At 52.1% G+C, this 15,738-nt stretch overlaps 2 protein-coding genes across 3 annotated transcripts in view; one reads left to right on the top strand and one right to left on the bottom strand.

The window, feature by feature from the left end:
- TMCO4 (transmembrane and coiled-coil domains 4) overlaps nucleotides 1–8,127 on the top strand; it is a 41,239-nt gene extending 33,112 nt beyond the window's left edge. For both annotated transcript variants that reach the window (XM_037379633.1, XM_037379632.1), the window contains exon 14: nucleotides 7,366–8,127. In XM_037379633.1, the coding sequence (XP_037235530.1) occupies nucleotides 7,366–7,698 (333 nt within the window). In that variant the 3' untranslated portion in view covers nucleotides 7,699–8,127. The remainder of the gene's footprint in view (nucleotides 1–7,365) is intronic.
- A 1,933-nt stretch (nucleotides 8,128–10,060) lies between these two features.
- Nucleotides 10,061–14,393, bottom strand: HTR6 (5-hydroxytryptamine receptor 6). The gene is made up of 3 exons (XM_037379634.1): nucleotides 13,585–14,393; nucleotides 11,803–11,961; nucleotides 10,061–11,536 (listed from the first exon to the last, which is right to left on the bottom strand). The coding sequence occupies exons 1-3, from the start codon at nucleotides 14,365–14,367 to the stop codon at nucleotides 11,141–11,143; spliced, it is 1,338 nt and encodes a 445-aa protein (XP_037235531.1). The 5' UTR covers nucleotides 14,368–14,393; the 3' UTR covers nucleotides 10,061–11,140.
- Between the last annotated feature and the right edge of the window lie 1,345 nt (nucleotides 14,394–15,738).

Genomic DNA, 15,738 nt, shown 5'->3' with positions numbered 1-15,738 from the left:
AGCGTGTACAGTGTTCAGAGACCCCAACAAAGAGAGAGAGACCCTGGGCAAAGCTGAATGGCTGGGACTGCACCCCTCGCCTTCAGAAAAGCTGAGATTAAGTGCCACATTGTAGAAAGATCCACAAGTAGTTTACATTTACATCTAATAAGTTCAACAAACGAAATTTGCTATTCCACTTGAGTAACCAGCAATGTTTTCATACCATGACATCTTTCTCCCATGGAGCCTAAGAATTTACATCACTTTTCACCTTTTATAGAGCTTCTTTTACATTGCATATATATCAGAGCACCTTGCATTTGGAAACAGGACTGCTCTTGCAAAGCCAGATGTTGCAGACTCATTCTTGACAGGTTTGCGGTGAACACATTTGTAGCTGTTGACTTTGCAAGCAGCTCACCTGATCACACAGACCCTAGTCCAGCAAAACAGCCAGGAAAAGCAGTGGGAATTTTCCCTAAGTAGTGTTAATTACATTTGGTTCTGCAAGGGTGGCTACACAAAGCACGGTAAGGTGAATTAAGGATAGAGAATTCAGCTTTCTATCTCCTGTCTTATGTTGGAACACAATCGCTAATTCTGTATAATTTTTGTGTTCAGTTTTGAACTTTGTTCCTAACCTCTTCAGCTAACATGGAAAGAAAATTCAGCTGCAACATCCAATTAAAAGTGTTAATCAAGGGGAAGACTGACTTAGCTGACACATTGTGTACGTGAGGTTTTTCTCCTGCAGCACACTTTCAGCTAACGTGTTTGAGATCTCGCAATTACAACAGCACATATTATTGATGTTAGCTGCCTGTAGCTGAAAACACCATGAGGCTTACCGCTGCCTGCCGCCCCAGCGACACTAGGGTGAGGTCAGGGCTTAAACTGGCTGCAGTCCCAGTGTGATGGTTCTGTAGGAAATCACATTGCTAAGGAGAGGTGTTGCACTGCTCCATAGCTTTGGAAATTTCCCAAATGCCCAAGACTTCTTGCCCAGACAGATTATTACCATCAACTCATAAGGGGTGAATAAGGTGAGAGCAGGTCATTGTCCCCAGAGACAGCAGGAATTCCCTTAGCTAACCAAAAACAATCTTGTTTTGTGGACTTCGGCTGAGAAGTTGGTTTGAAAGCCACGAAGACGGTAACATTTCAGCTGCCAAATCTTGTGTATTCCTGGAGCAAGATGGGGAGAGGGAGGGTGATCAGTCCCTTTTGGTGTTACAGAGGAGTCATCCTCCACTGCAGGCAGGTCCTGTTATATCATCCTGACTATGGAGACTGAATCTCATCTCAGTGTTTTCATCTGGACTCTTGAAAAATTCTCCATAATCCTGGCTTGATCAGTATAGCAGATATTTTGGATCACTAGTGGACTGCTGTAGTTTATAACATCAGATGCCTGGGTCCCCTAAGCTACTTCTAGGAACACTCCAGTTCAATACCTCAATCCAGTCTTCGTTTTGGGAGATCTCTTTTCTTCTGAGGCCAAGAGATGATGTTCAGATTACTCCCCAGTGATAATTATATGCACAGTTGATGCTGGGCCTTTGAAAACATTCTTTATAGCATCTAATGTAAATAATTTGCACTTGGATTAGCACTGAAAAATAAGTATTTGATTATAGCCACCTTAAAAGTGAGTGGCATGTTTTGCAACTTTGATATAGCTGGAAAGACTCTCGAGTGTTCAGACACCAACCCGATAGCTAGAGAAAAGAACCAATTCCACTTCTGGTAGTTGTCAGAGCATCAGCAAAATAAAACCAGTCACCAGCAGCTGTGCAAACGGTTGAAAAATTCATGGCTCAGTGTGCGGAGCGTGTTACCTGTGAGCAGAAGGCCACCTGTGAAGGTACCTTTCCCTTGAAACTCTTTCAAGGGCTGTCTTATTGATCCAGAATTTATGAAGCTCCTTCTTCCTAACTTTATCCTGCCCGTCATCGCTGACATACAGCTGCTCTCCATCTCGCCCCCTTAGGGCTTCAGGCTTCCCAAACTGATTTCCTCCATTTACTTCCTCTGTTTTCTTGTTGTATTCTGTGTTTCACTCCTCTCCATCAGTCCTCTTGGAATTGGTCAAGGTAAATCGAGAGTAAAGCTGGCAGAGTTTTTCAGCAGTGGACAAATCCAGCAAAAGAAAGTGTTCACTCAGAATTTTCAACACTGACATGTTCCCACAAAAAAACCCAAACATATCAAAGTTTGATGGGAAAAGTCCTTGGAAAAAGTTACTGCATTGGCGTGAAGCTGCCTGAGTGCTGTCTGAGGGTAACATCCCTCAGTTATTGTCCCGGAGGTGAGAATGACTTGATCAATAAGTTGTGGCTGAAAGATGATTGCATGTAAAAATTACAGTCTTGCTCAAGACATGTTGCTGTAATTGAAGGAGAACTTTTACCGGTCAAGTTAATTGTTAAATGAGGAGAAAAATAAGAATCGAGCGACTTAGTCTACTCACAAAACTGTAATTGTGCGAAGGACTGATTTAGAAGCAAAGCCTATTAGCTACAGCTGAATCATGCTCCAATCTTTATTCCGTCAGTTTTTCAGAGCAGAAATAGAAACATTAAAGAGGAATAATGCAAATGACATTGACAGTATTTTCAAAATAAATTCAGCTCTATAGAGTTTTCCTCAAATATGTTTTTATTAGCTTCTCCTCTGCTGGAAGCGAGAATTGCTAATGCTCAGGATATACCTATAGTGCAACACAGATGCCAGATTCACACTTTTTAATAAATCCATTTAAATGACAGCTTCTGAATCAGTGGATGTGTTCACTGCCCTCACTTTTGAAAACATTGTTTCCTAAGAACCCAAACAGAAGAATTTTATTTCTATTTTAGCTTAATTCAGCCACAGCCTCTTTCCAGGTTTGTTTCATGTTCTTCTCGTTCTCGCTATGGGAATCTGCTCTGCCACTGGCTTTTGGCAGGTCCAGCCATATTCCCCAGCTTGGGCAGCGTAAGATCTTTGCCAGAAGCTCTCAGAAAACTGTGGAAAATAGATAGGACATTTTCCACCAGGCTGAATGCCCTCTATCATGCTGGATATACCCAGCACTCTGAATTAAGGCTTACGCTGACACATGGGAATAACTCTGAGCAGAGGAGCCTGCCAGCTTGGCAGGGATGACTGCATTTTGAGTGATAACCTGGCATAGCTTGAGAGTCCTATAATCAATCAGGCTTTGCCACCATCTGGAAGAGGACGGCTGCATGGCTTTGGAGGCAGTACCCAGAACTGAGGATTTTTTTGGAAAGGAAGAGTGGCATGCGAGTTTCTTCCCTTCTGTACCAATGCCACGCCAGAACTGGCTGTCAGTTTATTTCAGCGCGCAGGGTTGCGCTCCGGTTCTCTTCCTGAAAGACAAATTCACTGCCACTGTTGGAAACGGAGAGGAAACCCAAGAGTTGAACGGGCAATTGCAAGAGTTGCTGAGCTGGCTTTATTGAGATATGCCACCCGGAGGCAGTTTGCATTTCATTATGTGTGTACACAAAGTGTCTGGCACCATAGTGGGAAGAAAGCACTGCTGAAAAGTGAGGTGTGATGATTAGCTGAGCTTCAGAAACTGCAGCTCACTCTGTTAACTCTTTTCATCCAACACAAAATACCATTTTCTATTAAAACAGACAGTATTTGCCAAAAGGGAATCCTGAAACTGCAGTGGCCTCCAAGATAGTCTTTACTGCTCCTGCTGAAATAACAAAGCCCTGGAGAGATGTTTTAACTTGAGGGTATCTTCTTCCTGCACAATAAAGTTGCTTTTTGGATGTAATGGGCTCAAAACAAGTCAAAGAGGTGAAATTCTGAGCCATATTAATGACCTGCGCTCCTGTGACTTGCAGAGGGTACCTGTGCGTGCTCCACTCGTGCTGCATGCCTCCTGTGCTCCTCAGGGATCCTCTGCAAATCCCTAGGATGTTTGGTCAAGGAGAGCAGGAGGAAGGCACAGCCCAGCTGCTCTGTCCTGTATCTGTCCCTGCAGGTGACAGAGGCCAAGGGAACCCAGCTGAGCTCTGGCAAACTATGCAGCCCTGCAAAGCAAAGCGCTCCGCACGCTGTGCCAGGCTTTGGAGCCGGTGTGCACTCCTTGCCTTGGCTGCTTGGGATCGGCGGCGGAGCTCTTTTTGTAGGAAGCTGGACAGGATCTTACAACAGTTGGCTCTGGAGTAAGCAAAGACTTCTTCTGCCATATTGAGCAGAGTCCAAAAGAGCTGGATAGATCCTGCGTTGCTGCTCTATCCGTTCTCTTGCAACGCTGGGGAAAACCAACTGCAAAGGCAATTGAGCAGAGCCGTGGAGATTGCTCTGGCTGACCATTAATGGAGAGAGCTGCGTGGTAACTGCAAATGGATTCCATTATCATCCTTTCTCAGACACGCTGATCGCTGTCCCCTGTCCCTCTCCAGCTAGAAGTGCTGTCGTTAGCATGGGGAGCAGCATCTGCGCTGCAGAGCTCACAGCTCGCCTTGCTACAGTGGCCACCAGTGAGTTGGTTGCAGGCCCAGGGATGACATAATTTGTTTTCAAAGCTCCCATAAATTGAACTGTGTTTTTATGACACCATAACCAGAGGCACTTATTGCACCAAACAGAAAGACTTCTATTTGAATTTAATAGATGCAGCTGATAGGCTTAACGATATTTTGGATGCTTTTTGGGTGGATTTGAACTTGAAAACTTTTCCAAACTTACTGAACTGGCGCCTCCTTTCAGCTGCCCGATTGATCCAGCTGAGCGATGCTATCGCCTGTAGTTCTTTGGAGATCTTTCGGTGCCGTGCCATAGTCCTGCAGCAGAATTAGTGACACAGACGGCTGGCTTGTGTTTTCTAATGAGTCAAAGCAACCATAAAATCAGATATACCAGGGGAGAAGTCACCTAAGCACACTGATTTTCATTTCCTTGTAACAAGCAGAAACATATTTGCTTTGGTTACAAGAACACTTTTCTATTCCATTTATTCTTAAATGCTTCCTGCACTTTGTTCTGGAAAATATTAAAACAATTCTTTACTTCCCTGTAAAATTTTATTGTCCCTTACAGTGTTTTAGATGTTCCCATCCCATCTCCAGTGCAGCCTACCAGTGGAGGAATTCAGCTTTGCAGATAAAAACAGGCTCTTGAGAGATGAAATTGCTGAATTTTCCCACCAGGCTGGCTTCACAGTGGCAAGGCAGTATGTTTGCTGTTCTTTTGCTGGTGGCTCGGTATTTAATATCACAATATAGCAGAGAAGGAGTCCTGCCTCCTCCTGTGCTGCTCAGGGCTTGCACTGGGCCGGCTTTGTGGGCTATCCTGGAAACAGCAGTGGGTTTCCTTTGAAGAGATGTCGTGGTGCTGGCAGACCTGCAGTAAGGGACAGACTTTCAGGAGGGTCAGCTTCTCTTTTAGCTGCGTGAGGAAAGGCTCAGCTCTTCAGAACTGCTCCTATCCAGCGTCTCTCAGCGATCGTGGTGCTCGAGGAAGAGGAGTTCCCCATGGTTTTAGTGGAAGCTGCTGGATAATGAAGCGTTATGAAAATCTAGCCCTCAGGGTGGCAGAGGAAATTTGTTCTGACTCATGACTAGGTGAGAGAAGAGGCTGAGAGGTCCCCAGGTGGTGGCCAGGGCAGGCAGCTTGCGGTGACTGTAGAGGTTTCAGAATACAGCAAAGCAAGAGGCTTCAGCAACCCCTCCCAGTAAGTCCATTTCTTCCTTGTTTCTCTCTGCCTTGTCCAACGCTGCACTCATTTCTTTTTTAGCACCAAGCCTTCCCACTGTGTAGGGAGTTCATGCTTTTTCAGAGAACATGTACGCATCTTAACAGCCAGTCCATTAGCCCTTCAATGGTTATTTTAATTAACTAATCTGTTCAAAACATCAAGAGCCTGTTGAGCCATCTGGACTGATGAAAGTCACATATTGCATTACTAATGTGCTGATTAAATCCTTCATTTTGCTCCAAGTCCTAAGCGCCTCCAAACGTTCCCACTCAAAAACTGTTTGAATTTTGCCCGTGCAGGAAAGGAGGCTGGTGTTAGGGTTGGGGAGAGGTGCTGGTAACCCTGCTGGCCGCACAGCGAGGCAGGGTGCCCAGGCACCAGCCAGCCTGTGGGACTGAGCCGGCAGGGAGTGCAGCGGGGGGCCGGGGCTGCTCTGCAAAGGGCTTTCACCGCCTCGTACGAGCAGCCAGCCCCTTCCTGGGGTGCTCCTACACGTGGCCGGGAAGCGGGAAACCCAGGGCTGTGGTGGTGGGTGTTCCCCGCTGTGGAAATTCCCTAATTACTAGTAAGGTTGGGGAAAATAGGAGGTGGTGTTACCTGAGACAGCTTTCTGGCGGGGTCAGGAAGGATGTAAAGTGTTAGAAATTGAATTTACCAAAGATGTTAAATATCTGAGGATGCAAATCAGACCCCTGAAGCTGTGCTGAAATCTGTAGGCCGGCTGGTGCATGCACCATCAAAATAGCCCCAGCTCAGCCTCCCCGCGCTTTTCCCCTCCACAGAGAAACCAGCTGGAAATCCACCTGGCGCTCACAAGCGCTTCCTCCCATCTCGGCTGTGAGCACAACAGCCAAGGAGCTCTGAAGGCTGCTCTCTGGCAGAACCTTTGCTGTCGCTGCCTCAGACGCTGGGTTTGCACAGGACCCCTGACACAGAAGGGACCTTCTGCCTTCCCAGCCAGGTAGCCTGCTGTGGATGACAACGACGACCTGCGGAGGAGGTTTTCTCTCCCTCCTGTGCCCTGACTGGAAGGACGCATTCCAACGTCCCTCTCAGAAGGGTTTATCTTATCATGGAAATCACCTTACAATAAAAATGTGTGGGGTTTTTGCATGTGCTGTTGACTTTAATGTGGTTTATGAACCCATAACTCTCAGGCTCCCGGTTTTATATGGTGTGGGACAGATCAGTGCACCTTCCGGCCAAGAACCTTAACACGCTCGGTAGCTGCTGTGAGATTTAATGACTATATTCTACTTTAAGTAAGATAATTTTTGCTTTTACAAGGCAGCTAAGGCACAGGAAGGACACGTAATTTAGCAGAGAACAAGGGGCTGAACTAAGACAACTTGTCTCCTACCTGGGTGTCTCTCACTGTGGCACATCGCCTCCTCTCTTACTCTTGTGGCACCCAGAGTCTGGGGGTTTGTAACTCAGCAATGTTACAAACATTGTAACGATGTTACTGAGGAGAGGCAATGCAGCAGCAGCAGCAGCCGGTTCAGGTTATTCAGTGGACAGCTGCGTTTTTCAGACCTCATTCTTCCAGCCTTTCAGAGCTAAACCCAAACCTCACGACAGTGCTGGCTCTGGAGATGAAGGACTTGACGGAGCTGCGCTCCCTGCAGCTTCCCCACTAACAGGACTCTTGTTGCTTGCAGGTAAACGGCCACCTGGACTATATGAAGCAAATGGACACGATCCTAAAAGCTGTGGGCATTAAAACCAAGGAGTGTTGTCCAGAAGAGAAGGGCAGCGGCAGCCTTTTCTCCCCTCCAGCCAAGAAATCACAGCGGGCAGCGGGCCGCGAGGCTCCGGAAGAGGAAAACACGGTGCGAGAGGAGGATGCGGCCGATGGTGAGGCTCTCCCGGCCGGCCGTGCTCAGCACCCTGATGCTCCCAGCTGTCTTGGGGGAGAAGCCTCACTCCCCTGCCCAGACTGTTCGAACAGTGGGGACGGCAAGAAAGAGGCAGCAGGCAAAGGAGCAAATTAGAGCTCTTTGTGTTAGGCAGAGATGCTCCGCCAGCACTAAAACCGCTTTCAAAGCACCATCCTGTTGCAGCAGGATTCCCAAAGGAGCACTGGTGGAGCCGGCAGAGCTGTAGCTGCCGTTTGCAGACCCTCCCGAGAGCTTGGAGCGTGGCAGCGGCGTGTTGCTGCATCAAAGCTTCTGGAGCAGCCACCCACGGCATCTCCCATGGACAAGGAAGGGCTGGTTCCTGCCTGAATCAGCACTGCTCAGGAAGTGGCGGCACTTCCCTCCTCACACAAACCGCGTTGGTTCTTGAGGGAAGCAGCTGTCACCGTTAGGGACTGTGTCTCTGCTATGTAACTCCTGGGAAAGCAGGTGGCTCTGCAGGTATTTTTAAGCATATCATGGAGAGGGGCTCGTCACTAGGAAATTAAAACCATTTTTCCCGCAGTGGTTGATTGGGGTTTTGGTTTCATGTGAGCAGGTGTGCTGCGGGCTCTGGCTGCCCGGCTATGTACGTCTCGGCGTCCCCGCTGCGGCTCCGCTGACGGGGCAGGCGTACGGCTCGGGCTGCCTGCCCTTCTTCCCCTCAGTCCTGTCAGAAACGCGCGTTGAGACCCTAGGTGAAAGACAGCAGAAGAAACAGAGCGGGCTTTTTATGATTTATTACTTTGTGAAATTTCCTCCCAGGCTTTGCAAGCCAGCAACCCACAGAGACTTTTGTTTTGTGTCCCACACACTTCTCCAGCCTTAAAAGCCCCCTCTGGACATATTTTTAATTGGCTTAGAAGAAAACCAATACTTGGCATAGGATAAATATGAATCTGTTTGATTTCTACCTCCCTTTATAAAAGCGGATTGGCATCCGCTCTCTTCTCCCCCCTCTCAAACCGGAGGGAGGGACCCTGCTTTACATCCCCGGCCTTGCAGAATCTTCCAGAACCCTACGGGACTGATCCACATCTTCCACAAAAGGTCCCTCTCTGGCCTGTTTTGCTGCTGAGCCCAAGGCAGCACATCCAGCGGGAGCACGGCGAGGACAGGCCCCAGCTGAGAGCACCCCTGTGCTTCCCTGCTTCAAAACAAGCGCCGAGGGGTGTCAATACCCTCCCACACCCACACCTGGAAGGTCTTGTTGAGTCACAGGGGGAAATACTGCGCCTGCAGCTTCCGATTTCGGTTCACACCGAGTCCTCCTCCCTCCCGGTTCCAGCACCAGTTTAACCAGCACCACCTCTCCCTTCTCTCCCCGGACCTTACCTGCCGATTATTGCTCACGGCGTGGGAAACGCGGCGGTTTCTGGGGGCAGCGGTGCAACCTGGCAGCGTGCCATGGCTTTGGCTGCAGCACCCGGCTCTTCCTGTCCCCCCGTCCCGCCACCGAGTCCAGTATTCACACTGGAATTTGAGCTGTGATCAAAAGCAGCTTATTTAGCAAGTCCAGTTTCCATATGACGCCAGGAACACCATTAATAAACACCTTTTCTTGGTTTTCTCTGTCATTTGAGAGACGTTATAGCTCTTTGATCATATTCAGGAATACATCTGTCTTGAGATAGCTGGGCCGTCGACCAGCTACTTCCTACCTGATCCTGAAACTACATTATTTCATCTCTGCCTCTGGCATGATGCCTTGCTGCGGGGCGACGGGAGATATCCCGACACAGGCTATGGGGTCCCACCACGGTGGGCCCGGCGCGCTGCTCGGCGGTGCTGCTGCCTGCGGGGAAGGGGCTTGACTTGTCCACTGCACCAGAGGATTTGTCCCCAAGCAAACGCCTCGTTACAAAGAATTGGCTCGATGAGGGTAGTGCATTATTGCTTTCGGACATCTGGCTTGAGGAGGCTGTCTCTGTTTCTCCATCTCCTGCAGCCTGTCTCTGCGGAGCCACCCACCCAGTGGACCTTCGGAGTTTGTCGTGGATTTTTCTGCTCCTTTTTAACTGGAGTTGGAGTCGAAGTATGTTTTTATATAAAGCCATTTGTGGAAAGACGCACATCTTTACCTTCGTGCTTGATACCAAACTCAAGCTACGTGGCCACAGCTACGTGGCAAAAATGTATTGAACAGTTTGATGTTTGAACCTGTGCTCAGTTCTCCTTTGTCACGGTCGTTTATCACTGACCGCTGGGCCGGCCGTCAGCTGCAAGGGGATTTGTGGCAAATAAATGTCAAGTTACTCATAAAAACACTTGTTGTTCAGTTCTGGAATATACGTGGGCAACGTGGAAAGAAAACTAATGAGACTGGCTTGGCGTGTGGCTGCTTCTTGCAGCACCCCGTACCCAAGGGACACTCTGTGTTCATTTCTCTGTGTGACCGTGAGTTCCAGGAGCACCTTAGGGTGCCGCAGGCAGCGCGGGGTGCGGGGTGTGAGGCCAGGGAGGGCACAGCAGCCAGCGGCCAACCTGCCTCTGCGTCTGAAAGGCACTTGAGGAAGACTTTGCTAAAAGCATTTATTATTTTTTAAGTGCCCACTTACCACACTACTCGCTATTCCCCCTGCTTGTGGCTCTGTGTGTATGTTGGGGGAGGGGGCTGGCATTGTTATTTAAAAGACAGTATTTGTTTAGATTCTTATTTGAAGCAGGGGGAGGGGGGGAAGGTGTGTTTTCTAACAGCATCATCTAAAAATTGATGGATTGTCAGAGCGCAGTGTGATGGTCGGATGCCAGAAATAGGAAGCTGTAGGATGAAATCTAAAGGGAAGCTGATCTCGTTACTTACTACTGTCAGGATATCCACGGAACCACCACCGCGGCGAACGCCCACTCTCTTGCTGCATCTGCAGAAAGCAGCGCTGGACGTTTTGCATCAAATTTAATCCCCCGTAGTGCAGGCTGCTCATGACCAAACACGGTGGTTTCGCTGTGTTGCAGTTTGGCAGGAAACCGAGGCAGGGAGAGCCCAGATCAGGTGAGGGAATTAAGCTCCAAGGAGAAGTGACGTTCTGTGGCCTGAGGCGGCCCCAAACCCCTTGTCCATGAGTCTCGGGACGTGGTTTCCACCGTTCCTCTGGGCACACTGCGTAAGGGAGGCGATCGGCTGAGCCGTGTCAGCGGAAGCTGGAAACCTGGCCTGAAGTTTAGGGAGCCGGAGGCTGGCGGAAGCGTCAGGCGCCCGAGGTTCGGACTAACTGGGGATGAAAAGGCCACAAGAAGCAGCTCTGGAAAAGGGCGAGGCATCGGTGACGGTGAGCAAAGGTGGCATGGACACAGAGAGAAACGAGGCAGATTCGTTCAGCGGTAAAATGCGGCTTTGCCGTTTAAACCTACCCGCCGAAGTGCTCGGTGGCAGCGCCTTCTCCGAGGAAATGCCGTCGTGTTTGGAGAGGGCATCGGGCAGCGAGGCGCGGGCAGGGAGAAGCCTTGCAGCAGAGCAGCCCCTTGGAGAGTTTGCACCGGGCTGGGGGACCCCTCCCAGCACACAGTGGCCCGTAACCCCCTGCCAGGCCACCCTGGCTCAGGCCACGGGGGTGCCGAGCTGCCTGGGCTGCGGCCCCGCGTCGAAGCGGTTGAGCAAGCGGGGGCTGGGGGCTGGGGGGCCACCGCCGGCCGGCAGCAGGCCCTGTTCATTCCCCAGTGCCCCGGAGTCAACCGAGTCGGTCTCCGCCTGCAGGGTGAGGACGTTCTTGAGGGACGTGGCGGCGCGTGGTCCGCTGTTGGAGTTCCTCATGGAGAGGGAGATGGCGCTGGGCCGGGGCTCCCCCGCGCGCCGGCAGCAGGGCAGGTACCTGCCCATGGCTCTCTTGAAGTCCCTCATGAAGAGCGGGTAGATGATGGGGTTCATGGTGCTGTTGCAGTACCCCAGCCAGGTCAGCACGTCGAAGAAGCCGGCCGGGACGCAGCTGCAGACCGCCTGGCGGGGGGACAGCAAGGGTTAGCAGCATCTCCCACCTCGGCCCCGATCCGGAGCGGTTTCCCAGGCATGCCAGCATTTCCTTTTTGAAGGAAACCTTCCAAACCCTTTTGAAGGGCTTTTTCCTGCCGTTGCTCCCTGAGGAAATTGCATCTTTGACCCCAGAGGCTCTCCAGCAAGACCCGCAGGTGTCTAAGATTGAGCCCAGCTGGATTCGAAGCGTAAAACTTCTGAAAACCCGACATAAGCCCGCCCGACGTGCTTACCTGCGTCACGTTGGTGACAAAGAAGGGGAGCCAAGCCACGAAGAACATGCCCAGCAGGATGCCCAGCGTCAGGCTGGCCTTCAGCGCCTTCTTGCTGTGCTTGGTGGCGAACCTCCTGCTCTCGCTGCCAGCCGCGGGCTGGCTGGGGGCGCGGGGAACCTGCAGCGGGACAGGGGGCGGTGGGCCAGCGCTTGTCCCCAGGCCAGAGCCACGGGCACCCCCGCCAGCCCCCGCCAAGGAAAGGGGCGTTTGGGCTGCAAATCCCCCACCGATACCCGCCGTTGTGCCCCGTCTCACAAGGGGCAGGAGGGCGGCGAGCGCCGCAGCCCTGAACCACAAATCAGGAAGAGGAAGCAACAGAAACACTCAACATTGAGAGTATTTTGGGGTTTTTTTACTGCAAAATAGTGATTTTTTAATACTGTTTTGTAATACTGTACATTAGGCTGTTCTTTTATAGAAAAATCCGACTCAGTCAATGTTTTGGTCAGGATAAAGCATGCCCTAAAGAGCAGCTCTAGCTGCTGATTAGAGCAGCAAACTACATTTTAAAAATTACATTTTTTTAAAAAAAATTACATTTTTAAAAGCAGGACATCAAACATTTCACCCTACAAACACCACAACTAACTCAGGCCTCTATCCACTCCTGCAGTCTGAAATTGTTATCTCAGCCTTCTGCCGGAATTACTTGAGGCCCCGTTGCCACTCAGCTTCCTACCCCAAAAGAGAACAAAAAGATGTTAAAAAATGAAACTCAGGGGTTCCCTGAATTTTGTTTTCAGCTCACACCCACCCCCCACACCAATGTGGGGCTCCCGGAGCCCGCGGGGACACTCGCCGCCGCTGAGCCACGGGGTGGGTGCTGGTTCGCCACGGCAGAGCAAAGCACCGAGCATCGCTCGGGGAGCCGGGCTGCAGGGCTGCGGAGGGTGAGTTCGTAGGGTCTGGGTGGAAAATAAACATTTTATGGTATTGCCCGTTGGTTCTTCCGTTCCCATTTTCCTTTGGGAAGCCTGGCACACCTGATGTGCGGGAGAGCTGGCCAGCTCAGAGCCCTGGCTCCTTAAAAGAAAGGAAAACAGCAAACTAAGTCGAGGTATTTAAAGGCAATTAAGTTTGTCTTTTTCCCTATAGGATATGAGGTCAATAAAGCCTATTACAAGGAATTAAAGCTGTTAGATTTAGTGGCAATTACCTTCTCCCGGAGAAACACAAACAAGGGCAGCCACGTTTTGGCTATAAAAACACACACGCCGGTTGAACCAGCGCTCGAGTACGGAAGCATTTTGCAGTTGCCGTTATAGACCAGGTGACAAAAACAGAAGCCGGCTGTTCAAAACAAGGTGCTCCCCAGAATTTGGTATGTGCTATTAATTAAACTCCTTCTCCCCCGCATGTCTCACACCCACCACGGCCCAGATTTACGAGTGGAAAGTCAGATAAGATTAAAACCCTCCGGGATGACGCTCGCCAAGAGTGGGGCGAAACCGCATTTATTTTGCACCACTGAGCGCTTTCGCCTGTATCTTAATTTATTTCTCTGCTTCTGCTCATGCCGTTACTGTGCTCCTGAGCAGCTTAAAAGCGCAGCATCGCTGGGGTGAGACACGGGGCACCTTGGGGGGACAGCAGGGAGGTGGGTGCTGCCCAAAATCTCCCTCCCTGCTGGTTCCAGCCCTTTGCTGGCTCCAGCCCCGAGGCCACCTGGAGGGCAGACCCCCCCCCAGGCACTCAAATCACTGGGGTCCGCCAGGAGCAACGTCCCTGGGGCCACCTTACCTGTGGCGTGGTCTCGGTGGTGGTGGCGGTGGCCACGTTGGAGGCGAGGGAAGCCACCTGCACCGCTTGCTTGCGGGCTGCCAGGAGGATGCGGCAGTAGGTGAAGGAGATGGCGGCGGACGGGAGGAAGAAGGTCAGGCAGGAGGCCACCAAGGCGTAGGGCAAGCTGACCAGCAGCCGGCACTGGTCCTCGTCCCCTTGGGAGGTGACGTTGGGGGACCGGACCTCGAACTCCAGCTCATGCCAGCCCATCTTGATGGGCAGGAAGGAGGCCAGTGCAGCCAAGGTCCAGGTGGCCAGAATGAGCCAGAGGGCCCTGCAGGAGGTCATTCGCAGCTTGTATTTGAGGGGGGAGATGATGAGCAGGTAGCGGTCCAAGCTGATGATGCAGAGGTTGAGGATGGAGGCGCTGCAGCACATGACGTCGAAGGAGTACCAGAGGGAGCAGAAGTCGCCCCGCAGCACCCAGCGCCCATAGAGCTGGTTGAGCATGGCCGGGGGCATGACCACCAGCCCCACCATCAGGTCGGACATGAAGAGGGACACCAAGAAGTAGTTTGAGGTGTTGCGGAGGGAGCGCTGGGTGATGATGAGGAGGATGAGGAGGAAGTTCCCTGCCGTGGTCAGCAGGATGATGAAGCAGAGGAAAGCGGCCATCCAGCTGCTCCCCACCAGCAGCGAGTGCTCCCCCAGCATGCTGGCGTTGGGGGCCCCCAGATCGTCCTCCATGAGGAGCCGGGGGGCAGGGCTGGCTCGGGAGCTGCGGGGACCTTCTCCAGGCATGACCTGGGCTAGGTGATCATCGCCAGAGCCAGCGCCGGGGGAAGAAGCACCACCTCTCCCTCTCCACTCTGTGTCCGTCCTCCTGACTCCTCTCCTCCTCCTCCTCCTCCTCCTCTCCCTCTCTTCCCCCTCTCTCCCTCTTCACTGGCGATCAGGGCAGAGTGACATTCCCAGGAGCCGATCAGCAGCAGCAAGGTTCCCCTCCCCGTTACTCACAGACAGGCATTTCCTCGTCCCTGCAAATCCCCCTGCTCCACGATGTCCATGGACGCTGCTTCGCTGCTTCTGGATGCTGGGGATGCTCTGGACACCAGGGAGGCTTGGGATGCTCGAGATGCCAGGGATGCTCTGGATGGCAGGATGTTCTGGATGCTCTGAATGCGCTGGACCAGGGAATAATCTGGACCCCAGGATGCTCTGGATGCTCCAGGTGCTGGGATGCTCTGGACCCCAGGATACTTCTGATGCCAGGGATGCTCTGGACGCCAGGATACTCCAGATGCCAGCGATGCCCTGGGCCCAGGATACTTTGGATGCTGGGGATGCTCGGGACCCAGGAAACTCTGGATACTGCGGATGCTCTGGACTCCAGGATGCTCCAGATGCTGGGGATGCTCTGGACCTTGGAGGATCAGCTCTTGCCCGCCGAGCTGGGCTTGGCTACCTGCAGAGCTCTGCCCCCTGGGGCAGCGGAAGCCGCCCCCCGCCCCCCGCCCCCCCCCCCCCCCCCCCCCCCCCGAGTTCCTCTGTGCCTTCGCTTTGCTGCTGCTGCAGCCAGAGCCAGCAAGGAGAGGCAGAGCAGCCTGGAGGCGAGTACAGGGATGCTCCCCGCCGGGGGAGGCGAGTACAGGGATGCTCCCAGCCAGGCTCGCCCCTCAGGAGGACGATGCAACACGCAGGGGTGTGGGAAGGTGTCTCTCCCCTGGCAGAGGTGCGTCCAGCGCGCAGGGATGTGAGCAGGGGTGTGTGTCCGTGTGCAGGTGCCAGCCGGACCTTCACCTGCTGCTCGGTGATGCACAGAGAAGGATGCAGAAATGCCGATTTGGAGGAGGTGGGGCCGGCGGGGGGTTGCGGGGGGAGAGGAGGAGATGAAATGAAATGCTAATGAAAACATGGATCTGGTCTAAACTCCACAAAGTGGCAGCCTGAGAGTTCCCTCTCCTGCCTTAAAGAGACAGCCAGCACTGGGCTCTGCCTCCCCACCGGCGCTGGAGACCCCGACCCCGCATTCGCCTGGCAGGTGGGCAGCGACCCACAGGCCAGCAGGTCCCTACGCCCGGCCGACAGCACCAAAAGCCAGGCTCCATCCTCTGCACCCGCCGATAAAAAGCAAAATTTTGCAAAACCAAATAAAAAGCCACAAAACCTGCC

Source organism: Falco rusticolus, chromosome 3 (assembly GCF_015220075.1).
Source record: "Falco rusticolus isolate bFalRus1 chromosome 3, bFalRus1.pri, whole genome shotgun sequence".
NCBI classification, from domain to species: Eukaryota; Metazoa; Chordata; class Aves; order Falconiformes; family Falconidae; genus Falco; species Falco rusticolus.
This window is presented reverse-complemented; position numbering and strand designations above follow the sequence as displayed.